This window comes from Leptonychotes weddellii, chromosome 2, assembly GCF_054177405.1.
Source record: "Leptonychotes weddellii isolate Sample4059 chromosome 2, ASM5417740v2, whole genome shotgun sequence".
Taxonomy (NCBI): Eukaryota; Metazoa; Chordata; class Mammalia; order Carnivora; family Phocidae; genus Leptonychotes; species Leptonychotes weddellii.
The window spans coordinates 4,804,414-4,831,123 of record NC_138370.1 but is presented as its reverse complement, the minus strand read 5'-3'; the positions used below and the strand labels follow the sequence as shown (position 1 = coordinate 4,831,123).

Genomic DNA, 26,710 nt, shown 5'->3' with positions numbered 1-26,710 from the left:
CAAACTCTGTTCCCATGAGTTAAAAAAAAAAAAAAAAAAGTGTTTAGAAGATACGAAAGACAACATGTACTAGGCAGTTAAGGAGATGATTTTATTCAGAGTGTTATAATACAGAAATCCTTGCTTAATGAGGAGTGCTCAGACCAAAGGCAAAAGCTGGGGTTTCATAGTCAGGTAAGCAAGGGAGTCATTAGGGAGTCTTTGGGAACCAAGAATAAGGATGAAGACAGTCTTATCTGAGTCACAAAGGAAAAAGGTGGTGATGGGTCTTTTCTTGGATTTTGGGGGAGCAAAGTGGTCCTTTAGGGTTAGCCTTTTCTTCAAACACAGGGGGAGGACCAGCCCTGTTTTCCAGGAGTTCAGAGCTTGACGTTCATGTTGCTGGTCTTACCATCTGTTCAAAGTGAATATCATTCCTCCCTGAACAACTGAGAGGCAATTATAACCTTGGAGGCAAACTGGAGTCTAAAAATGAGTCTCCTGAGGACGCTTGCTGGTGTTGGTTCTGTCTGTTGAGAGGTGATGGCAAAGGTCAGTTGTTTTAGCATCCTGGAGATCAGGCATCTTAAACTAAGGATCCCTAAAATGAAAAGGAATGGCAGAAATTTATATAGAAGGTTATATTCTAGTCTAGAGTCAGGAGCTGAGCCCTGAAGGGAACCAGTCCAGTGGGTCCCAGAGGTTGGTGGAGATCATCTTTCAGTTTTACAGCATGGCTTATTGTCTTGACGGTCTCGAGCCAGGTGTGGTTACCTGTCCTTAAAGGCATGCGTAACCTGAGCCTTGTGCCACACTTTTATGTGGCCTGTACAGAGAGGATCTTGCTCATGTGTGGTCACACAGGCTTCAATGCTCGGGGTTTCTTCAAACCTGGACAGAAGGGTCAGTTTCAAGGTCACTGGAGTCCAGACACAGATCGGGGCAGTCAGGTGCTAGTTCTTTGTGATGCCGAATCAGGTGGGGAAAAATTTGGAACATGAGTTTGAGAAGTTGTAGCCAGATATTTTAGGAAGCCAGATGAATTGGAAATTTGGTAGGGATTGATAATTTGGGCAAGGCAACAGGAATGGAGCCAGTATGCAAGTAGGGATGGAAACTGGTTTTTCTGTAGGGGAGAAGGAAGTCAAGTGAATCTCTACCGGAGAAAATGGGAGTTTTCACATCCGTCAGTTCCCTGCAGCATACAAAGAGGTGCAAAATAACTCAAACAGTGAACATGGCCAGGATCTGATATCCTGGAATGGTGTAGTGTAAACAATGCATAGTTTCCCACAGAGACACAATTTTTTTTTTCCCATAGTCCCTCCTCTAATAATCAAAGAGAGATTATTTATGATCACAAAATAAGACTGGTCTCATTAGATTTATTTACATAGGTGTAGCAAGAATAGTTTACAGGAAGTTTTCATAAGGAATCTTAGACTGTACATTTAAAAGCCTCTTGGGACTAGGAAGCCAAGCCAAGAGCTTGATGTCAGATTTCACCTTCAGTATCTACACATTTGCATAAATTCTTTTCTGCTGAGGTCTCCAGCATATCCTCTAGTTCTTGGGCCCCTACAAAATGATCTTTCTTGTTCATCTATAAGTTGGGAACCCTAGTAGGCAGGTACCAGGCTTGTTTTCCCAAGAGGGCTTGGGCAAGCATTGGTGCCATGAAGTCTGCCTTAGTTCCTTGAAAGGGTCTGGTCGTTGTTGATTAAGTGAACATTATTCTCAAATACGATCTTGCAGCCAAGGCCATGGTTACTTCACCAGTTTTTTCAGTTATGCCCTGGTAACAAGGAAGACAGATTCTTTTTGAACCTAGGCAAATAATTATATTGCCCTGAAAGCAAGAACACTAAATAATATTGAGTTTCCAAATTCTGGAGGGGTTCGGCGGGGAGACTCAGATACCATTTCTAAATATGTCCTTTGTTTTTGCAAAAGCTTCATCTACCAAATTGTTTTAAGATACAACATAAGAAGAGCAAGGACTTCCTTATGTTCAGAAAGTAGAACATTAAAATATTCCAAATAAAAGCCACAGTCCTTCCTCAGTAGTTCAGTTAGGCCTATGCAATTAATTCTCACTTTGCTTGATCTTGGGTTAGTAGTGTCATGAGTCTATCTGCTTCTCCACTAGAATTCTGGAAATCCTGACCGAGTCCCCAGGTGGGGTCTCAGCATTGTTTAAATGATGCCATCAGGTCACTGTACCTGAACTGTTTGGCATAGCCCTTTTCCATGGGCTTTTAAAGAGGGTCTTTCTTTTGAAGACAAGTCACTCTGGCCTATAGGTGATTGCAAATGCTGGTCAGGAAGCATCACAGTGAAATAAGGACCTGTAGGTGACAAAGGTTCTAGATGGCTGTGGCCAATGTATTACTGATAACTCTGATAACTCTCAAAAGTGAGAGGTCTGACGAGAGTAGAATAATGCAGCTGATGGGGAACATTGTTGTTGTATAAAAACAAAGGCAACCAGAAACGCTAGAGTCAACATCTAGAAGCATAATCATTAGCACTGTTTTCAAAGAAAAGTGAATATTACACGTAATTATAAAAATGGAAGAACATAATCTATATAGAAAAAAGTCTTCAGGTATAACAAATAACCCTAGATATAATATACATGTATATCCTGAACATGTACTCAGAGTAGACCAAGACTATATCAAGATTGTGAAATCAAGAGATTCTATGAGTCTAGAGTAGGACCTAACTAGGTCCTGTGTGTATTAACACACTAGGATCTGTGTGTTAATAACATTTTACTCACACAAATTTAGCTTGAGGATGACTGTGGTTTCTGATTTGATAACTCTACCCATACAATTCATCAATAGTAACATAATCACATTGACCTAATTATTTCTAACATCTCTCTTTTCATATGGTGTAAGAAAAAAATCTTTGTGATTTTCCAGGTGTCTCCGGGAAATCTCAAAGACAGCTTTAGGGATCTGAATGTGGGATGGCAAAATATCAAAAGTTGTCAGGAAATTTCGAGCACTTGATTAAGAGAGGGTCATAGGTTACTTAGAAACAATACTTGATTATTTCCTAAATCAAAGTGACAAGAAAAGATTTTACAAGTAAACATAGAGATAATATAGCTTTAAAATGCCTTACCTGTTTCTTTTTTTTTAAAGATTTTTTTTTTTTTTTTTTTTATTTATCTGAGAGAGAATGGGAGACAAAGAGCATGAGAGGGGGAGGATCAGAGGGAGAAGCAGACGCCCCGCTGAGCAGGGAGTCTGATGTGGGACTCGATCCCGGGACTCCAGGATCATGACCTGAGCCGAAGGCAGTTGCTTAACCAACTGAGCCACCCAGGCGCCCCGCCTTACCTGTTTCTTAAATGACTAGATTTCTTAAGTAGTCAAGGAAGCAGTAAAGTCAACATAAACCATAGGAGGTTATTCTGGTAAAACACAGAACCTTTGTTATCTAAACAAGTTACATAGAAAAATGAATGAATGAATGAATGAATGAATGACACTTTACATTTTAGATGAAAGCAGTTAGCAGTAAACCAAGGAAATGAACCTGTCAATACTTTGCTAATAAGGTTTTTGCGCATGTCGTAGATTTTCAAACTCAAACATTATAAACCAAGACAAAGTTCATTCCACATTTTGTCTTTTATGATGCCCTTTCGTGTTCTGAAACAGTCTGACACTTTAGGACCAATCTCGAGTTCTGCGGGGTCAGAAATAATTTCATAATATTAATGTAAGATATTAACATGCAGTGGGTTTATGGTTGGCTATCCCCAAGTGGACCTAGGTTGATAGTTATTAAAAACCCATAAAGAAAGCTTTTTGGGGTTTCGACAAGCTGGAAGAGTGCAGTTGGGTTCAGAAACTAAAAATCTGCCCCTTCAGGATAGAGCTATTCTTGTTCTTGAAAAATAGAAGTATGTGCACAGTTGTATTTCTTTCAAAGTATTGCTACTAAGTATATGCTTAGTTAGAATTTCTGTATTCTGTCTTACTAAGCAGTGATTAATGAATATCTATTAATTAATTCAGTTTAGCATTAGATGAAGGTTTTAAGTCACCTAAATATCTTGGAAATTATCTTAAAGATTTCATAATGTAGAACACAGTTGCTGTTAAAGTAAAATTTGTCAAAAAATGATTCAATTTAGTTAAATACAAATTTACATTTTTCATAATCTTAAACATTAAGTAGAAGTAATGCTTACTTATTCAATCAGTAAGCCTGTGTAAGATTAGATATACAGGAAGAATAAAAATGTACTATTTTATTGTACTTATATCTGATAACTCAGAGAAGAGATAGGTGTTTTTAATAAACCAAAAATACTCAGCTAATCTTACTTGCCAGAGATTTACCAAAATATGTGAACTTGAATTTTTAAAACATTTTGGTTTCTATGAGAATAGTTTTTTTTTTTTTTTGAATGTTGAAAATACTGGGAGTTCATTTTCCTTAATTTCTGGGGATTTTAGGAATATTCAATTTATAGGTCCTTCTTTCTAAGCCGATTACAATAAAACTTTAAGAAATTCTACAATCTCATTTGGTAACATCTCATGATGTGCTTATTTCAGAGCTGTGAATTGCAGGCATATATGCATAGAGACAGAGCTTGTAATTTCAATTTTAGAATTTTACTTGTGGCTCAAGCATAAACATGGTAATACAAAACTCAGTCTGGATATCTACTTGGTGGCATGAAATACTTAACAGTCTTGAGCTCAAACTAGAAAAATAAACAAAAAACTAAAAAGGCAGATTCTTTATTATTTTCCACACAACAAAGAAAAGATCTCTATAAACCATCATCCCCTTTACAGATCATAAAACCAAAGGAAGCTGGTTCCTTTATGGTTCCATAAAACCAGAAATCAAGTAAATACTCAAAAAGAATCAAAACCAAGTTCTTGCCATGGTATTAGTGGACAAGAGTCTGGAGCACAGAATCAGGAGCTGGACTCAATGTTGGGCCCATATATCACCAGTCAGGAATGGTGCTCGGGGACCATGAAGAAGCAGGAATAATCCCATCTGAGCCACACACCAAAACTGTGAAAAACAAAATGCACAAGACAATTAAGATTTTTGTATGCAGACTGTTGTTGTAGGGGCTATCTTCATTAGTGAGGAATGTCTCAAAGAATAGGAAGGAGCCCAGGGCTTTACAGAAGCAGGTAGACTAGGGTGTCATTAGCAAGTCTTAGGGTAATTGTGATGAGGATGGAGATGGTCTTACCTGAGTCACTGAGGAAGGGTGGCCGTGCATCCTGTTAAAAAACAAAATTCAACTGAGTAAATTTGAAGATCTGATGGGCTTTCATCAATCCAGCAGCATGGCATCTAGCAGGAAGAGGGAAGCCACCTGGGAGTTGTACAAAATGGAAAGTTTTTATAGGAAGGAGTCTAGGGCAAAGAAGTTATTAGCATAAGAAAAGAAAGGATTGTTTCAGGCAAGATCACCTTCCCTTAATGGGAAGGGCAGGGGGTCTTATGCACATGACCTCACCTTCCTGTGGGGGATTGAGGAGGCTCCTGTGGCAGATTACCTCACTGATCCTGATCAGAAAACTCCTGACTGATGGTTAAAACTGCATTTCTGGGGGAGGTTGAAACTGCACTTAGGTTAGGAATTAACGTGGTTTGGTGCCTTGGCCAGGCTCAAGTGATGCCATTTGGGTCTATGGTTTTAACAGTCCTATCTTGCAGCATGAGAGAGAAGGGTGGTCCTTTCAGTTACACTTTCCTCAGAACACAAAGGGTGGGAAGCTTTTTTAACTTGTGCTCTATGATCTGGGGCAGAGGGCACAGGTGAAGTTCAAGTTGTTGTGGAGAATCAACTTTTATTTATTTATTTATTTTTTAAAGATTTTATTTATTTATTTGAGAGAGAGAGAATGAGAGAGAGAGAGAACACCTGAGAGGGGATAGGGTCAGAGGACGAAGCAGACTCCCTGCCAAGCAGGAAGCCCGATGCGGGACTCGATCCAGGGACTCCAGGATCATGACCTGAGCCGAAGGCAGTCGCTTAACCAACTGAGCCACCCAGGCGCCCGAGAATCAACTTTTAATAGAATAAGGACACATCTTACAGGACGGGTAAATCCAGGTCTCAGTTGTAAAGAGCTGTTTAATTTTTCAACACTGAATGTGGTTGGTTCTAATAAATGTTAGCTGGTCTTTTTTAGTCTTTTCCAATGACGGTAAACAAGGCTTACTGATTCTCATTAGATTTGTACACTCTGTGTATCACCTTACACACAGATTTCACTGGGAGGAGAATGGTGCGGGTTGGAGGAGCATCAGGTTACCATCATTAGAGAGAATAAAGTGGCTGTATTTTCTCCCTGCCTTTATTACCATCGGTGAAATGTGACACACAGCAAAGGTTACATAAATAAAGAACTAAGTTAAGAAATGGTTTGTATTCTCATGAAATTACATACTGTGAGGTTATAATTTACAAAACTGCTAGCATTAATATTTACTTTCAACAGAATTATTAATCGTGTAGCACTCCGGGAGTAATTCATTATCTCCTTTCTTAGATGAGACCCATGAGATAAGGACAGGCCAAGTGCCCTGTCAAATATGAAGACACTGACAAGTGGGCTGCAGAAAGATCTCGTTCTGGGTCTGCTCGCAGCCGATCGCATTTCTTGTACTTTATTCTTTTTGCACAGTTGATTCTTATATTTTGTGGATTTTCCAGTAGTGATAGCCTTCTACGACGATGAACAATACATTGACTTTCATATATAGAAATTTTATTCAACTCCAGAGAACATGCTGAACGCTGGTGTGCTGCATGAAGGGCCGTTGTAGGGCCTTGACCTGAGTTGTTTTTGCGTTAGTGGTCCTGTGCCTTGCCAATTAAAAGATACGTACCAGAATTGCATTTTTAAATGTGTATTAGAAGCATTTTTAAGCAGAGAAAGGGTAAAAGAATTGTACAGTGAGTACTTTTTTAAGAGGGCGGCGATCATGACTTTCTTTTTTTTTTTTTAAGATTTTATTTATTTATTTGAGAGAGAGAAAGAGCACAAGAGGGGGGAGCGGGAGAGGGACAGACCGTTAAGAATGCCAAAATGCCTTTGCTTTCTAGGTGCAAAACTGGCCTTTTCCACACTGGAAGGGAAGTCCATGGGACCCCCACCAGGCTGATTTAACAGGTCAACATACAAAAATGATATGACGCAGTACCAGCCTTCTCTGACAGGGTTGTCTGCAGCTCAAAGACAATGAAGAACATCAAGCCCACAGAATCCAATAACTCAAAGGTTGTGTCCTCAAACAGTTCACAGTTTATGTCACCCAGTAATCTTCCGTTCTGTCTCAGAGTCTTTTCCACAGTGTTTCTGCACAAGTTTTTTTTTTTCTTTTGTGATCAAATGATCTCAAAAAGGATTATTCTTGATTACAAGCTCAGGCTGCTCTCAACCAGTTACTGTTCGAGTATTTACACAGGGGCAGCAAGGGTGTTTACTGGCTTTCTGGGGGATGCTTGTAAAACCCAGAGTCATGCTATATTGAACAAATAAAATTAACGTCTGTCTGAGCATTTTCACGAGTGATTTTGGATTGGCCTTTGTTTCCCTCTGTTATCTGCTATCCCAAGGTTAAATAGCAAGCCTGACAACTCCCCACCAAATTTTACCCACTGTACCCATGAATTTAGGTGGATTTCTCTTCTGGAGGTCCTCAAAATATCCTAAGTGTCTTGCCCGTTCCGGAAGTGACCTTCCTCAGCATCTGTGAGGCTGGGACTCTAAGCTGGGTACAGGGCCGTCTTCCCAGGAGGACTTGGCTCCCTGAGTAGAGCCAGCCTTAGCTCCTTCAAAGAGGCTAGCTGGACCTGATTAAGTGAGCATCATTCTCAAATATGACATTCTAGGCAAGGCCTGGTTTCATAACCAAGTTTTCCAATTATATTCTGGTAAGATGCAGAACATATTCTGAAACTATACAAAAATCTATTCTACATTGGAAAGCAAAGGGACTTAGTAAAAGATTCCAGATTTTGAGGCAGTCTTTGAAAATCAGGTATCATTTTAAATGTTTTATTTCAGTTTACAGAAGCAGTGTCTACTGTATTCTTCTGAATTACAGATAGCTTAAGAAGAAAGAGAAGTGTTCATAAAGTAGAACATTAAAGCAATATCAACAAAATTCCAAGTCCACAAGCACACTGAATTTCCCTCATTTAATCCTACGCAGTTCGTTCTGTTCTGGGGGAGCTTGAGTTCATGTGAACACAGAGTTGTTGAAGGTATAGAGAACAGGTACAGACAAAATGTCTGGGAGACTCAGGAGAGAGTCTTGTCTTTGCTCGAGGATTGTGGTCTGGTGTACTTGTCTTCTCAGGCATTCAGGAACCTGTTAGAACAAAGACGGGGACCCAGGTGACCTTCATAAATCAGTTCTTCCTTGGAGTCGGGGGGTCTTGGTGGTGAGATTGTAGGGTCGGTGGTCTGGAATACACATGTGATGGTTCCTCCCATCGTTCTTTCCTGGTCTCTTCTTACATGTTTTCTATTCTAGAGAAATCTTTGTTCACTCCTTTTCTCTTACAAGGAGGACATACCCTATTTGCATTCTGAGGCATGTGTAATGTGGGGGTGCAGGTCCTAGCAAGAATAGAAGTAGGAAAAGGACCAAAAAGCAGATTTTTTAAGTGGAGTCCTTCAGTTTCTCTATCTCAAGAGGATCAACCCAATTTTTATGGAGGAAACAAATCTTGAGTGTAGTATAATCTTCCTGAGACACAATAAATATACTAAGAACATGTCAGAATATCAAGAGATTTAGTAAGCCCACATGAGGTCCTGGACATCTATATTTTTATTAAAAAAAAATCATAGATAAGTCTGACATGCATCTCCAGTTGAAAGCCACTGGCCTACAAGATGCTAGATTTAAATTACAGAAGCAAGACCCTCACCAAATTAACAATTTAATAACAGATTGTAACACTGTACTTTGCCTACTCGCAGCATAGTAGGACTAGAACACCCTAAATAGAAGGAAAGTCAACACAGCTGTTAGGAAAGCATCTGGCCAGTGTTGTCCCTGAAGGTAAAAACATTATGGACAAGAAGGTCAATAACCAATACCAAGGATTTTCCTCGAAACCTATGATTCTGAATAATTGATAACGTAACTATTAAATACTCACCTAGACAGGCTGAGTGGCCCTTCTGATTTCACATGGAATTTGGCAATTGTGACATATTCAACCTAATTATCCTACAGTTCTCTTATAAGTGCAAAACATATTTTGTGATTTCCAAGGATTCTTTGAGAAATCTCAAGGCTAGTTTTAGGTGTAAGTGATATCCTTCAAGTTTTATTTATATATATATATATATTTAGGATCCAATTTAGAGAAGGCAAAAATCAAAAAAAGTCACAAGATCCACACAGATCCTTAAGATAGGATCATGTGTGCCTGAGAAACCATACCGGCTAAGTTATTTAATCACAGGGATGAGAAAACATTTAAACACAAGCATAGACTGTAACCTAAGTGAAGAAACTATTTTCTTAATCACAGGCATCATATATTCACATAAAGGAGAGATCATTATTCTTTTAAAACATAGTCTTTGCTTTCTAAGCAGATTATACGGAAAATTAAGACTGATCTTTTGCATTGTAGGCAATAATCAGTAACCATAAAAACAGCCCATCAACATCAGGCACAATTGACTAAAATTGTAACACATTTTGAGCTTTCCTTCAGACTCAAGTATTATAAACTAAAGCCAGTTAAGCGAACTTTCCAAGTTTTTTCTTCAGTATGCCTTTTCTTATCCTGTGGCAAGCTGACACTTTGCTTAAACCCAGAGCTGCGTTCACATGGTCCCAACAACTGAATAGTAACACTGAGATGTTATTTTCTGTTAACAGGCAGTGTATTCTTGCTATCTTTAAGTGTGTCAATAAATATTTTTAAAGTTTTTCAGTTTTAATTTCTATGATGTTAAATATCAATGGCCATAATCTACAAAAACAAAGACTCGTTGGGTTCCTCAGTAAGTCCCAATAGTATAAAGGATCATAGAACCTGAAAACCACTGCTGTAAGAAATATGATTTTGTTTTGAAAAACAGACTCATGCACAATTGTATTCCTCTGTCAGTATTACTCTTAATGTAACCTTAACCATTCATATTAATTATATTTTTTTAGCCAAAATTACTAAGTTCTATTTCACAGAAAACTGGGGAGAACAATTGTAAATGTCTGTTTTACACAGGTATGTTAGCAGGCCAGCAAGGCTTCCATTACACCATCTACCCCTGTGTCTATTTTACACCCTTTTAAAGTTGCAAAAATGAACATATTCACTGACATGACCCAAAGATAGAGCTTCTGTATGGCATTTAAAAATAAGCAAAAATACAGAAAAAATTAGGACTCTGCTTAGTAATCTGTGTTTCAGTATTCTCTAATAAATTACTAAGTTATTCAACAATTCTTTAAAAAGATTTATTATTTTAGGGAGAGAGAAAGCAGGTGGAGGGGCAGAGGGAGAGGGAGAGAAAGTCCCAAGCAGACTCTGTGCTGAGCACAGAGCCCCATACGGGGTTTGATCTCAAGACCCTGAGATCATGATCTGAGCTGAAACTAAGAGTTGGTTGCTCATCCAGCTTCGCCACCCAAGTGCCCTGTATCCAACAAGTTTTTAAGTAATATCTGTCCAAGGTTTATGTTACCTAATATTAAAAGATAAACTGAAGCATAATATAAATTTTTTTTGACTTGACTTACATATATTTTGAAGTGATTACACGGCAAGTTTAGTTAACATCCATCATCTCATATAGATACAAAAAAAAAAAAAGTTGTTTTCTTTGTGATGAGAACTTCAAGGATTTACTCTCTTAAGAACTTTCAAATATATCCTACAACAGTGCTAACTATAGTCATCATGTTGTAATTTACACCCCCAGTACTTATTTATCAGAAGTATGTACCTTTTGACTACCTTCACCTAATTCCTCCTCACCTTTCCACCTCTGGTAATCACAAATCTGATCTCTTATCTGTTCTCTCTTTTTCGATTCTACATACATATAAATTAGGTCACACAGTATTTGTTTTTCTCTGACTTTCACGTAGCATAATGCCTTCAAGGTCCATCCAGGATGTCACAAATGACAGAATTTCCTTCTTTTTATGGCTGCATAATAGTCCATTGTGTATATATCCCACTTTTTCTTTATCTGTTTATCTGTCAATGGACATTTAGGCTGTTTGCCTGTCTTACCGATTTTAAGTCATGCTGCAATGAATATGGGCATATATCTCTTCAACATAGAGATTTTGTTTCATATGCATATTACAGATTTTAAGAGGGGGGTGCCTGGGTGGCTCAGTCGGTTAAGTGTCTGCCTTCAGCTCAGGTCATGATCTCAGAGTCCTGGGATCGAGCCCCGCAATGGGCTCCCTGCTCAGTGGGGAGTCTGCTTCTCCCTCTCTGCTTGTGCTCTCTCTCATTGTCTCTGTCTCTCTTTCAAATAAATAAATAAAATCTTTAAAAATAATAATAAAAATAAAAATTTTATGAGTTTATTTGAGCAAAATTTGATTTGAATCAGGCACTGACAAATAGAAATGGTTAGGGGTGCTCCAAAGCCATGAGCTACGGGAAAGACTTACAGAGAAGAGATGGAATCAAAGCAAGGAAATTATTTGATTGGCTATAGCTTAAGCAGTTGCCTTATATGGGAAAGCTTAGTGGCTGTTTGTGATTGGTTGTTCATTGGTTTTGATTGCTTAACCTTAAGGGATTTACAGGTGCTGGTTTGGTTTGCTTATGTAGGCTGCTAAGGCTTTAGAGCCACCTTAGTCTTTTTTTTTTTTTTTTAATTTTTTTTATTTATTCATGAGAGAGAGAGAGAGAAAGAGAGAGAGAGAGGCAGAGGGAGAAGCAGGATCCCAAGGAGCAGGGAGCCTGATGCGGCACTCGATCCCAGGACCCTGGAATCATGACCTGAGCTGAAGGCAGACGCTTAACCATCTGAGCCACCCAGGCGCCCAGAGCCACCTTAGTCTAACGGCTTCCTTGTTTAATTAATTTAACACTAAAGATCCTGGAAATTATCTTCACACTGACATATTACAAAACACAATTAGTATTGATATAAAAAGTTTCATAGAATAATGATTTGTTACAAGTTTATATTTTTTAAAAAAATCTTAAACATTATACAGGAGTAATCTTATTTTATTTGATCAGTAAACCTAAGTCTAGGAAAAGTAAACTCAAGTAGAATAAAATGTATGTTTATATTATAGTTAACATGGAGATTCAGATAAGACATAACTATTTTCATTAAGCCAAAATTATTAAACTAATAGTAATTTCCAAACACATTAACTATGTGAATTTGAATTCTTAAAACATTTCTGAGTTAGTTATAATTTCAGTCACTGGTCAAGAATAAAGACAGAAATACTAAAACCAGTCCAGATTTCAAGGAGCTATTCTCCTTCCTTGTGGGCATGAATGTCTTAATTGATTTTAGCTCTAAAATGGGCAAATAAGCAAGCAGAAAAAAGGAGAAAAAAAAAAAAGGCTAATAAACCCAGTCCTCTATGGTCTCTTACCAAAAAAGAATAAATCTCTATAGCCCATTAATTAATTTATATAGAAGACCAAGTAGTCAGACCATAAAACCAAATTCCTAAGCATTGCCTCCACTAATGGAGAATAATTCATCCATTAATGGAACAAAACAAAACAAGTGGAGAGGAAAATTAAAATTAGAGAAACAGAACCAGCAAAGTTCTGTTGCCACTTGGCATTCAGCTCTGGGAGCCAATAATAGAGGGTCCTGGGCTCAAGGCAACTGTGGAGCATTCTCTTTCTGACAGAGGCAGCTAATCTTTAGCAGATGAACCTGTTGGGCAACTTGGTAGAAAACCTTCCTAACTGTTAAAAAATAATTTTTAAAAGATACATCATAACTTTCTCACTAATAGAAAATGAGTGTGTGTTAAAGATTTTATTTAACTCATTAATTAATGATGAGAATGCAAAGTTGTTTTGTCCTCTTCAAAGGAGAACCCACAGAGGAGACTTGTGTTAATGGACCATCAGGAGTGCGGACATGGCTTTGTCACCACTGGGAGAGGGAAGTCACTTGCAAGTCACTGGACAGATTTTGCATTTCTATAGACAAGAATAATTTGCATTCCTATCAATTTTCAACAGCTAATAGAGTTGTAAAATAGCTCAAAGACAATCAAAGGCATAAACCCCCATAGAAGCAGATAACCCTGAAGGGTGTGTGTGCTGAACATCTCCCAGGTGTCCCATGGAGACACCCAGTAATCTTTTGTTCCATTTCAAAATATTTCACAATTTTCTCCTCCAGCCTTGATTCTACAACTAACTCTTTTAAATATTTACTTTATCATGTATCTATTTCTCCCTCCATCAACCATCTTATTTTGTTATTCATTTTTAAGTTGCAGATACCAATCCATGTCATTGTATAAGGAGCTTCCTTGATTAATCGAGGGAATTCTATTGCATATATTTTCTAATGTGTAATTCATAAGTAATTCATGTAATTCATAAAATAAGTAAATATGCTTACTCTTAATAATAACATTGCTCCTTTTCTCTCATCACTGTATTTCAGGCCAGGAATATTTGTCACACCAGTCTGAATGTGTGCTCTCTGTCATGGCACTCATTAGCGTGGGACTCCTGGGAGAGCTTGTCTCTTGTAGGTTCTGGGGCTGGGCGGTGTCAGTGAACCTTTCATCTTCTAGATCCTTATCCGATATCTACAAGTCAGATTGTTTGTTTTGCCTTCTTTATATTTTTTCTTTTTTTAGACTTTTATTTTGGGGGTTGAGTTTCCTTATATACAACCGTTTCTCTCCCTCAGCCTAGGAGAGATGTCCCTGGGCTGTCAAGCTTCTGGTTGGCTTAACTGTTTGAACTTCTTCTACTCAGACTTAACAGGGGTTATTGATTTTATATGATTTTCTCTTTTTGAGTGATAGTAACAGATTAATTATATTCATATGTTCATATATATGAACAATGAGACGTGAAGCCACCAGAGGCTGTGAGAATTAGAGTGACTCAATCTAACGCGTGTTTCCACAGTGTGGCCCTGGTTGTGTGTTGAGCATTGACTGAAGTCTCCAGGATTTTAGCAGGGAGATGATTTAAGTGGCTTTGACAGTGACCCACGTGAGATGCTGACATGTCACAAGTGGAGTTGATGAGAAGTGGTCAGATTCTAGATACATCTGCAAGGTTGAGTTGATAGGATGAGTTGATGGATCGGATGTGGGGTACGAGAAAATAATGAAGAGAATGATGATGAAAATGCTTTTGACCTGAGCAGGAGTGGAATTGCCACTAAACCAGTGAGGCTGTGGAAGGAGTGGGTTTGGGAGAGAAGATTGGTAGTGTAATTGTTTTATTGTGATAAAATACATACAACATAGCATTTGCCATTTTAATCATTTTTTAAGTGTATGGTTCAGTGTCAGTGTTCACTGTTATGCAATCATCGTCACTATCTCTTTCCAAAACATTTTCTTCATTCCAGAATAAAACTTGGAACTCATTAAGCAACAACTCCCCATCCCCCACCCCACCCCTGGCCCCTGGGAGTCTTCTATTTTCTGTCTCTGTGAATTTACCTATTCTAGATATTTTATATAAGTAGAGTCATACAATATTTGCCTTATATGTCTGGCTTTTTTCACTTAGCACACTGTTTTCAGAGTCATCCATGTTGTCATATGTATTAGAGCTAATTCATTACTTTTTATGGCTGAATAATAATACTGTATTGCATGTAAACGGCAGATTAATCATATCCATTCATCTATTGGGCACGTAGGCAGTTTCCACCCTTTGACTCTTGTGAATAATGCTGTGCCGACAATTCTCACACAAGTATCTGAGTCCCTGTTTTCAGCCCTTTTTGGTAAATACCTTGGAGTGTTTTGACTGTATAGTAATTCTGGGTTTAACTTTTTGAGGAACCACCAAACTGTTTTCCACAATAGCAGCATCATACTTAAAAATCAACACTTGTGATTTTTCACATTTTTGATTGTAGCCAACCTAGCAGGTATGAAGGGGTATCTCACTGAGGTTTTGTTTTGGATTTCCCTATTTAGTGATGTTGAACATCTTCTCATGTGCTCATTGTCCATTTGCTTTTCTTCTTTGGAAGAAATGTCTATTCAAGTTATTTGCCCATTTTTTAAAAAGATTTATTTATTTATTTTAGAGAGAAAGGGAGAGAGCGAGAGCACAAGTAGGAGGGGCAGAGAGGGAGAGGGAGAAACTCCCAAGCAGACTCTATGCTGAGTGCAGAGCCTGATGTGGGGCTCACTCCCAGGACCCTGAGATCACGACCTGAGTCAAAATCAAGAGTCAGATGCTTACCAGACTGAGTCCCCCAAGCACCCCTGCCCATTTTTAAAATGAGTTGTTTGTTTTCTTGTCGTTGTTGAGTTGTAGGAGTTCTTTATGTATTCTGGATATTAAACCCTTCTCAGATATATGATTGGCAGATAATTTGTCCTATTCTGTGGATTATCTTTTTCATTCTCTTGATAGTATTTTCTGATGCATCAAAGTTTTTAATTTTGATGCATTCCAATTTATTTATTTATTTTTATTTTTGCCCTATTTAAGGAACTATTGCCAAATCCAGGGTCATGAAGATTTTCCCTTATGTTTTCTTCTGAGAGTTCTATAGCTTTAGCTCTTAAATTTAGGTCTTTGATCCACTTTGAGTAAATCTTTGTATGCGGTGTAAAGTAGAGGTCCAACATTGTTTTTGTCTGTGGCTATCTTGTTCTCCCAGCACCATTTGTTGAAGAGACTATTCTTTACCCATGAATGGTCTGTGCACCCACCCTGGTCAAAAATCAGTTGACCTTAGATGTGAAAGTTTATTTCTGGGCTTTCAGCTCTGTATTCATATCTGTTCTTCTCTTATCTGTGTTTGTATCTGTTCTTATGCCAATACCATACAGTGTTGATTACTGTAATTTTATAGTAAGTTTTGTAATTGGGAAGCATCAGACCAGCTTTGTGTTTCCTTTTCCAGATTATTTTGGCTATTTTGGGTTTTGTTGGAATTCCATATGAATTTTGGGATGTGTTTTTCCATTTCTACAAAACTCACCATTGGGATTTTGATAGAGATTGCATTAAAGGTGCTTTAGACAGTCTTGTCATCTTATAATATTAAGTTTTCCAGTGCATAAACACAGGATGTCTTTCCATGTATTTAGGTCCTTTCAAATTTCTTTCATCGATTTTTTTTTTTTTTAATTTTCAGTGTATGGTGTTTGCGTCTCTTTTATTAACTTTATTTCCAAGTATTTTATTCTTTGGGACACTAATATAAATGAAATTATTTCTTAATTTCCTTTTCTGATCATTATTCATGTATAGAAATACGACTGATTTTTGCACACTGATTTTTGTATCCTGTGACTTTGCTGGATTCATTTATGAGTTCTAACAGTTTTTCTGTGTTCTCTAGAGTTTTCTGTATATAAGATCATCTCATTTATGAGTAGAGATAGGTTTACTTCTTTTCCAATTTGGGTGTCTTTTATTTCATTTTTCTTGCCTAATTGCCTGACTGGAATAGTATCTCAGTTTTGGACAAGTTGAATTCAAGACCCTTATTAGACCTCCAGATGGCCCTCCTTAATGTAGTCAGTAGTCTGGTTATCAGGAAATAGATCTGAGTATCAGGAAATAGGTCTGTGCTAGAGATACAAAATTGGGGATTGTGAGCATGTGGGCTGATTTGTAAAGCCATGAGGCTATGTGAAAGATCACCTGGAGAGGGGGTGCAGGTAAAGAACGGCAAAGCCATGGAGAGGTAGCCCAGCATTGGAGAAGTCAGGAGATTTCCTTTTCCCTTCCCCTACCTTCCGTGGGTTACTTTCCCCAGATTACACTCCACTGGCATCTTTTGTAGATGTCGTGGAAGGAGCGCCTCTTGGACTTTATTTGGGGCTGGTCACATCACTGCATAGCTTTCATTCAAGAATAACATTGAAGATCATGATTAGGCTCCCCCAGAATCTCCCTGCATAGCTTTCATTCAAGGATAACATCGAAGATCGTGATAGGCTCCCCCAGAATCTCCCTGCATAGCTTTCATTCAAGGATAACATCGAAGATTGTGGCTAGGTTCCTCCAGAATCTCCCTTGGTTATTAGAGACTCCTACATAAAGGTCTTGTCTCCACAGACTGAGCCCACAAAGCTATGCTGTAGTTGTTCGCTTTGTATCCAAAACAGATGAGAGCTAACAATAGACTATTCTGGAGGGACAACTGACAAGAGTTCAGCGATCATCCTGACTTAGCGCATCTGACACTTCTTTGAGTTCTTCCTTTGAATATCTTTTTGATTCATATTACCTCTTCATTCTCATTCCTCTACTTTCCCCAAATATACCCATACAGTACACAGGCCCCTTCTACTCCACCATGCATGTCGACATAGGGTCCTTTGAATGCCTTTTGTTCCTTCTCATTTATTCACATGACCTTTCAAGACACAGTAAGTGTGTGATGGTTAGTTCATGGTTATACTACACAGTGGTTGCATTCAGTGTATCATCTCAGTTACAAAAATGTATGGATAATGTGAGTCCATTTTATTTTAATTATATGTATACATACATGGAAAGAACATTTGGCAGAATATATACCAAATTATTAAACAGTAGTCTTTTCTGGCTGGTAGAATTATAAGGGAATTTATATTTCTAATGACATATTTCCAAAGCATTTAATATATATGTTTTTATGCCATCAACATGTACCTATATAAGTAAAAATGGTATTTAAAAACTTATTTAAAAAAAAAAAGAAACTTTACAGTTCCAATTAATAGCAGATGCTAACCCATGAAGAAGCAGTCCCGTTATTTGAGCCTCTGTGTGCAAGAGGTTAAAGCATTTGAGGGACCCAGGCACCAGGAGCACGAGTAGTATTGTGTATGTGTGACTGAAGCAGGGCTAGAGTTGCCTAGAAACCTTAGAAAAATGGCTCTTCAGCCTGCAAAAAATGCCTTCTTACCCTCTTCTTCCTTGCAAGTCCCTAAGCAGAATGGCACATTTAGAGGTCCGCTAGCTAACTAGGAGAATAGACTTCTGGAGGGAAGCTTTTTTGTCCACCCCCCCGCCACCCCCCCGCCACACACACTCCTCTACCTCATGTTCTGGAATTATTTTGGATTGGTTTGGGGATAGTATCTGAGTTTGTATCTCTCGGGCTGTTTTTTTTTTTTTTTTTCCAGGAATTTAAAGTTTTTTTACTTTGATATATGCTTAAATGTTTATTTTTTAAGTGATGTAACTTTTCAAAAAATGTATTAAAGTTAATTTCTGTGGGAAAAAATGTTTTTTATACTTCTGACTGTTTTTTGTTCCTTCTCTTTTGAAATCTCTAGCCAACAAGAACATTAGTCATGACAAGCATGCCATCTGAGTAAGTACTCATTGTTTTGATAACTTTCTACTCAATGTAAAATTTTAGATTTTTCTTTCGTATACTGTGATGCTGCGCTTTTAAGGCAGTTTGTAGCTTTGCACTATGTTGCTGTTACTCTATAAAATTGATGTTGGAGTTAGAAGAACACTGGAAATAAAAAAAGGTGGTTAAAAGACTATGAGCAGTTTAGCGCTGAAGACTTTATTTACATAGCATTAAGAGGTATTGTAGTATTTTGCTGTTCCTCTTGCTTGCTTCGTATTTACTGTTTCTGTGTGTCCACCACTTACACCCCATGGAAGTTCAATAAATGGAGCATCACTGGCTGAATCCCTCAAAGTTCTTAAAGAAACACTTTGCTGGGAAGCTCTCTACAACTCTATTAAACCCTCTATCTACACATTTTGGGAAAGAGTTAAGAGCTTGCTGGCATGCTCTTATCATCTTCCTTAAACATTTAACACAATATATAGCACATCCAACAAAAATACAGCACCATATTCTTTGTAACAGATTTTTGAGTTCCTGTTTAAAGGGGAAAACCATGTGTTTTTTTTTTTTTTTTAGTATCAATCATACATTTTAAGGTTTTAAGGTATTCGTCAAAACATTGGGACATTTCAGTGAAAAATAGCCTGCAAAAAATTGCATGCTTATAATACTTTCTGTCATAGGATCCTTTTCCTATCCATGGCATATGAAATCGAAAGGACTGATACTTCAAACACTACATTAGCTAGTGAAAAAGGAGCACTCTCACAATTTTTGTTAATCTCTTATGAAATATACTGAACATTCTAAATCATCTAATATGGAAGTGAAAATTGAGGATGGTGGGTGTGATATTTTTTTAAAATATATATTTTTGCCCCCAGTCTAAAACACATTAGTAAATAGTTATTTTCTCCATCCAAGTTTTAAAAATCAAACTTTTTATTTAAGCCGTATTCTCTTTTTATTATTTTTCTCTCCCCACCCCCAACATATACTTCTTGTCTGACACTAAGAACAAGACCTAGACGTTCCGATGCCACATTGATTAGCTGTGTCTCAAAGAGACACTTGTTGTTGATTAACACATCCAACAAATAGCAGGCAGCTGCCAGACTTGGAATAAGGAAAATCATTGATACATGGAAATGCAGGGTTCTGGAGAGCGAATGGTTTAGAGCTTTTCACTTCCTTATGCTTTTGTTTTCTTTATGTTTCCCCCAAATTTAATATTTTCCATCACCCCAATAAGCACAGATTCTCTGGTTGAAGTGGTGATGGGGCCCAGGTCTTGCCCCAGTCGTCTTTTTTTGCCCTAGGGATCTCTAAGAATTTGAAGTGTGGTACAGTGCTGCCCTTTCATTTCACTTGTAAAGAAATAGGTCTTGAGATTGACATGCCCAAGATGGTAGAGATAAAACTAGGAAGGACTGTGAAGTCCATGGGGCATTTTTAGAGGTGGCTGTCGCAGTGGCAAGAACAGCCTCTTTCTCTTCATAATAATTTTTGGAGAGGAGAGAAATTTATCTCTTAACTCATTGGGTACGTCATAGTGTGGCTTAGAAAGCCCTTCATGTCCTTTGTATTTCATGGGGGATTTCCCAAACTTGGAGGGAGAGGGAAATGCAATGTGTCAGAGCCAAGGGCTTTTTAGTAAGGTGATTGTAAAGGGAAGAGAGGGAAAATGGTGAGCAATTTGTTGAGGAAGTTGGGAAGAATATATATTTCTTAAAAGGTACTTAAGGCACTAATGGAATGACAGACCGGAAGACAAACGATGATGGGCTTTGCAGAAATAAGGAGCCTCTGCCAAATTTGCCCTAAGGTTTGATCTGATAATGTAATGAACAGGGCCCTTTTCCCCCTCTTACTAGAATAAACTGTATGTGTGAATTCAAAAATGTTATATTTCAAATAAAATAAGCAAGTGATAAGCTTGGTCCTGAATGTGCGCAGGTTGGTTCAGATCTGTCTGAGAAGTAATGGTGGTGGGAAGAGCTAGGACCATTTCTGATGCTTGCTGTGTTCCCGCCCATGGGCATCTGGTGAAGTCACTTAAGCCTGGGGCAGCTTCGTCAGCCATTAAAATAGACAGTTGGAGCTGAGAACTGAAGTTTTTTTATTTCCCCAAATTTTATGTCATTGATTGTAAAGAAATTAAAATGTGAGCTCCATAGCTGAGATCAACGTAGATTTTTAGCTTTCTAGATTTTTTTTTTTAATTATTCAATGTAATCACCTTGATGTTCATATGCAGGAAACATTGTCATTTTGTTGATTTTTTCCCCTCCTATTTAACAGAAAGCAGAACATCATCATCCAGGTGGTGCATAAATTGAAGGGCTTTTCATTTGCCCGGGAAGTGTGTGACACTACTACTCACGTGCTCACCGGGAATCCTCTGCGCACCCTGAACGTGCTGCTGGGAATTGCGCGTGGCTGCTGGATTCTCTCTTATGAATGGGTAAGCCACTGTGTAAGCAGATGTTGCAAATACATATATGAAAACAGAAGGTGTTTCTATAGATGTGGTCATTCTGAGACGGTGACACTAGATCACTAGATTCACATTCATGTGAATTTGCACACTTCCCTGTGAGCAGAGAATCCCGTCTGTTCTCTCCTTGAACTCTTCTCCCTTTGGCCCAGCACCTCCAGCCACTGCCGATCCCTTGGGAACGGGAGTGTGGTGAGGACCGAAAGCAGAAGAGTGGCCTTCTGGATACAGACCTCAGCCACTGGCAGAAATAAGATTAGAACAGGCTTGGAATGAAAACACAAAATGCGTGTTCTCACAGTCAAATGAACTTTCTTCTGTGTTTGACCAAGAAATAATGTGACCTATGTTAGTGATGGTTTAAAAAGCCAAAAGAATTCAGTGATTGTTTTTACAGATGGATTTACTTAGGATGAAACATGTTCATTTAATCCCATTTGGATATGTTTTATCTTACACATATCTATCTGTAACATAACTTGCCCTTATTTCTGTGCATTAAAGGTATTTTTTTTAAAAAATCATTGTTTTCATTATTCATAGTAATTGAGATTGTTAGTTACTCTTTCTATTTTTACTTTGATCCTCAACCTATGGTCCCTCCAAAGCAATGCTATCTGATGAGAGTACTGTCATTTCTTACTTGTGTTGCTATATTGAATATGCTACATATCCACCCTCCTTCCTCCTCCCCCTAAGAATATATTATATTAATACTGTGTTAATTTAAGCCAGTAGAATTATAATACGCAAACAAACTACAGATGTATTTTTAAGAACTGCTGTGGTCTTTTTCATGTCATGACTTAACCCCGCAGCGCTCTGGTATAAGATGTTTGTGACATTAGTGCTTAAAGTCATGAAGTGGAAAAGTTTGAAATTCCCCCCAAAAAGTACTATTTGCATTGGTGGCAATTGGGGACTACCTTACCTAATCATATATTTGTACTGATCCCCATTTATTTGTAAGAAATATCATTTATACCTCCAGCTTCCATGAATGAATACCCTGTCTTCCTTTTCTCCAATTCACAATGTTTCTGTGTCTTTATCAGTCAGCTCTTCCTTCCCTCATGTCTCAGAGGAAAAAATGTTCTTTATCTTTTATGAGGATATACATCTGTGCTTGATTCTGTACCCAATCTATTCTTCTGGGACTTTGAGCAGAGAGGTCAGACATGAGAATCAGTATTTACTGTTGCCATGCGTAAAGACCAACTCCCTTGATGCCTCCGTGTTTCTGCTCGGTGTACTGCCAATATTCTCCCACTAATCATACATAGAAACAGAGCCAGATGCAAATTTAGCATATGGTAACTATATGTGGGATTAACCACTACACATGAGAAAGGCAGGAAGTGAAACCTGTTATTTAGTGAACTTCCAGTGCTCAGGCAGAACCTGGGCCACTTGGTCACATGAGTGAATGAATGAAGTACAACTGCAATAAGGTAGGAAAATGAAATAAAAGACATTTAGGTTAGAGAGGAAGAAATGGTATTGTTTCTATTCATAGACACCATGATTGTCCATGTAGACAATCACAAGAAATCTACAAAAAAGCTCTTTAGAACAAATTGCCAAGATACAAGGATGTAATAATACAGGGTTGACATTGAAATACTCAAGTGTAAATCTGACATAAAAATATGTGCAGGATCTGTATGCTGAAAACTATAAAATACTGGTTAAAAAAATTAAAGAACTAATAAATGGAGAGACATACTATGTTCATGGATTAGAAGACTCAGTATAGTTAAAATGTCACTCCTCCCTAAAACAATCTATAGATTTAATACATTCCCAATTAAAATCTCAGGAGTATTCTTTGAAGATACAGATAAGCTGATTCTAAACTATATACATATTCATGTATATGTAGATATGTATATAAATATACAGATATATGTGTATTCTAAGCTATATACATATATGTACACACACACATATATATGTAGAAAGAGAGGGAGAGAGAGAGGAACTAGCATAGTTAAAACAATTTTGAAAGAGAAGAATAAAGTTGGAGGACTAACATGATCTGATTTTTAAAGCATCCTTTAAAGCCTCTATAATCAAGGCAATTCAGTGTCTGGGAAGACAGATAATGAAACAGAATGGAGAGTTCAGAAATAGACCCACAAATATGGCCCAATGGTTTTTGACCAAGAACCAAAGGCAATTAAGTGGAGGAAAGTAAGTCTTTTCAGTAAAAGGTGCTGGACATCTGCAGACCAAAACTGGACCTGTGCCTCACACCATATACAAAGATTACCTCAGAATGGATCAGACTGAAATGTAGAATATAAAATGCTTAAAAGTACATAGGATATGACCCAGGTTTAGGTGGAGAGTTCTTTTTTTAAAATTTTATTTATTTGAGAGAGAGAGAGAGAACATGATTAGGGGGAGCGGCAGTGGGACAGGGAGAAGCAGACTCCCTGTGGAGCACAGAGCCCGATGCAGAGCTCGATCCCAGGACACTGAGATCATGACCTGAGCTGAAGGCAGATGCTTAACCGACTGCGCCTCCCAGGTGTTCCTAGAGTTCTTAGATACAACATGTAAAGCATGATGTATAAAAGGAAAAATGATAAATGACACTTCATCAAGTGTAAAAACTTATACTCTATGAAGAACATTGTAAGGAAGCCAGTAGAAAACATTTGCACATCTCATCTGACAAAAGACTTAAATGCAAAATATATAAATAAGAAACAACCCAAACAAAAAAATAGCCAAAAGCATTTTTTTGAACACTCTACCAAAGATATGCAGATGAAAAGATGATCAACATTGTTAGAGAAATACGATTTACAACCACAGTGAGATACCACCACATATTTAACAGAATGGCTAAATTACAAAGTCCATCGACAGTCCTCTAGAAAAGATGCAGAGGACCATACACCACTGGTGAGGGTGGAAGGTGGTACAGCCATTCCAAAAAATAGTTGGGAAATTTCATGTGATGTTAAATGTATACTCACCATGTCACTCAGCAACCCTGCTGCCAGGTGTTTGCCCTAGAGAAATGAAAGCTCACGCTCAGACAAAAAACCTGTATATGAATATCATGAACATTTGTAGCAACTTTGCTTATAATCACCAAAACCTAACAACAACACAAATGTCCCTCATAGGGTAAAGGGATAAATAAACTTCCATACTGTGGAATACAGCTCAGTAATAAAAGACAACTGTGATAGAGGCCCCTGGGTGGCTCAGTCTGTTAAGTGTCCCACTCTGGTTACTGCTCAGGTCCTAATCTCAGGGTCATGAGATCGAGCCCCACGTTGGGCTCTGCACTCAGCGTGGAGCCCGCTTAGGCTTCTTTCCCTCTTTTTCTTCCTCCCCGTCTGCCCCTCACCTCACTTGGCACTCTTTCCCTCTCTCTCCCTCTCTCTCTCAAGTAAATAAATAAAATCTTATTAAAAAAAAAAAAAAGACAACCATAATTCTTGCCACAACTTGGATGAATCTCTTGCATTGTGGAGTCCCTGCTGGTGAACCAGCTGACCGGAGGATGGGATGGTCCCCTTCTCCCTTTACAGGGCTGCCCAGGCTCCACTCCCCCCGGCTGCACCCCCTTCTCCCATGGAACCCCTGGCCTCCAGGTGTCAGGCTGCTGGAGTTCCCAGACAGCTCCTATGAAGTCAGCACTCCAGGTCCAGTCCTCAAGGCAGTGACTGCTACAGTGAGGGTGGGATCCCGAAGGCAGGACCAGTATGTTTGAGGAATAATAAGAAGGCTCGGTTAGGGCTCACCAAGAGAAAAAGTAGGCAATGAGATGAGAGAGCCAATGTTTGGATAATCTTCCTGTGTCATGATGAACTATCAGGAAGTTTCTGTCCAGGGAGTGAGATGCTCTGAGCTGTGTTGCTCAGAGGATGGTGGTTGCTGCATGGAGAGCTCACTGTGGGGAAGAAGGAGGAGCATCAGGGAACCTGCTGGCAGACTGTTTCCTTCATTGTCCAGTGAGAGAAAACCGCAGCTGGGACTGGGTAGCGAGACGCTCTGATTTGGACAGTACCGTGAGGCTGGAGTTAGGTGGCTTTACCATGGATAGGCTGCAGGGTGTGAGGGGAAGGAGTTAGCGGATGGTGCTGGCGCTATTGACTTGAACAGCCGTAAAAAAGTTGTTACCAAGATGGTTTAACAAAGATCCTTTATGAGGGGCGCCTGGGTGGCTCAGTCGCTAAGCGTCTGCCTTCGGCTCAGGTCATGGTCCCAGGGTCCTGGGATCGAGCCCCGCATCGGGCTCCCTGCTCGGCGGGAAGCCTGCTTCTCCCTCTCCCACTCCCCCTGCTTGTGTTCCCTCTCTCACTATGTCTCTCTCTGTCAAATAAATAAATAAAATCTTCAAAAAAAAAAAAAAAAGATCCTTTATGATTTAAGAGGAATACACTTGGGTGGGCTGCCGTTTCGTTTTGTGCACCAAGACCAACATCATGAACCTGTAAGGGAAACCAATGCCAAGACAAGATGTGGTCGAGACGGCACGTCCCCTGCCGGCACCAGGGGTGCCCGGACCATGAATCTGGCACAGGGGACCCTGCCAGTTTAGTGCAATGGCCTCTGCTCTCTCTGGCCCCCACAGCTGGGTACCAAGTGGTGGTAGCCCCAGGAGGCCACATGTCACCCGTGGATTCTTGCCAGATACTCAGCCAATGCAGCCAGAAGCAGTTCTCTTAACTAAGCCCAGGTGGCACCACCTTGACTAATGTCTTCTTCTGAGGAGTCCATGGTACTGTATTCGTTTCCTGTGGCTGCTGTAACAAAGTGCCACAGATTTATTAGCTTAAAAGTAGCACAAATTTATTCTCTTACAGTTTTTGGAGGTCAGGAATCCAAAATAGGTTTCACGGGGCTCAAGCCCAGGTGTTGTCAGGGCCGCATTCCTTCCAGAATCTCTAGGGCAGAGTCTTGAGTCTGTTTCTTGCCTTTTCCAGCTTTAAAGGCCACTTGCATTCCTTGGCTTGTGGCCCCTGGCAGCAGTCACATCCTTGTGACTTCTCTTGTCACACCCCTGATTTCTTGCCTCTGTCTTTCACTTATAAGGACCCTTGTGTTCTCATGGGGCCAACCTGGATACCCCGGATAGCTGCCTATCTCAAGGTCCCTGACTTCATTGCATCTGCAATGTCCCCTTCACCGTGGAAGGTAACATATTCGCAGATTCTGAGGTTCAGCTGTGGACAGCTTCTAGGGGGTTCATCATTCTGCAATCCCACAAGTACAAATATATTAATTCCATAAGTGCTATATTATCTACTTTACTGGACTCCAGGTTGATAACTTTTAATCAGTATGAATTCTGTAAGGATGAGCTTCAGGAAAGCTTAGAAAGATGCAGAGGGTAGGTGGCTATGTGAAGAGGCAGAGCTTGGAGTGATGTATCTACAAGCCAAAGAACACCAAGGATTTCCAGCAGCCAAGGGAATCTTGGACCAGAATCTCCCTTAGAGTGTCCAGAAGGAACCAGCTCTGCCAATATGTTTATTTAGGACTTCTTGTCTTCAGAACTGGCTTTGTGGATTATAAATAAGAAAGACAGTTGAGAAATAGAGAACATTAAGAAAAAAAATAAAGAAATGCCTACAAAAAGTATAAAATACTTTGCCTTGGATCTCTAACTATTTTGAAGCTGTTCATGTTCCTTCATGCTTACTGGGTGATGGTGGTGGGGAGCTAAGCTAGCCTGGAGAGGAAAGACCAGCTA

General features: G+C 39.0%; 1 protein-coding gene across 4 annotated transcripts in view; it reads left to right on the top strand.

The window, feature by feature from the left end:
* Positions 1-26,710, top strand: part of LOC102738310 (microcephalin) — a 208,266-nt gene that overhangs the window by 35,998 nt on the left and 145,558 nt on the right. For all 4 annotated transcript variants that reach the window (XM_081807147.1, XM_031036541.2, XM_006741172.3 and 1 more), the window contains exons 7-8: positions 18,463-18,500; positions 20,796-20,958. In XM_081807147.1, coding sequence (XP_081663273.1) covers positions 18,463-18,500; positions 20,796-20,958 — 201 coding nt within the window. The remainder of the gene's footprint in view (positions 1-18,462; positions 18,501-20,795; positions 20,959-26,710) is intronic.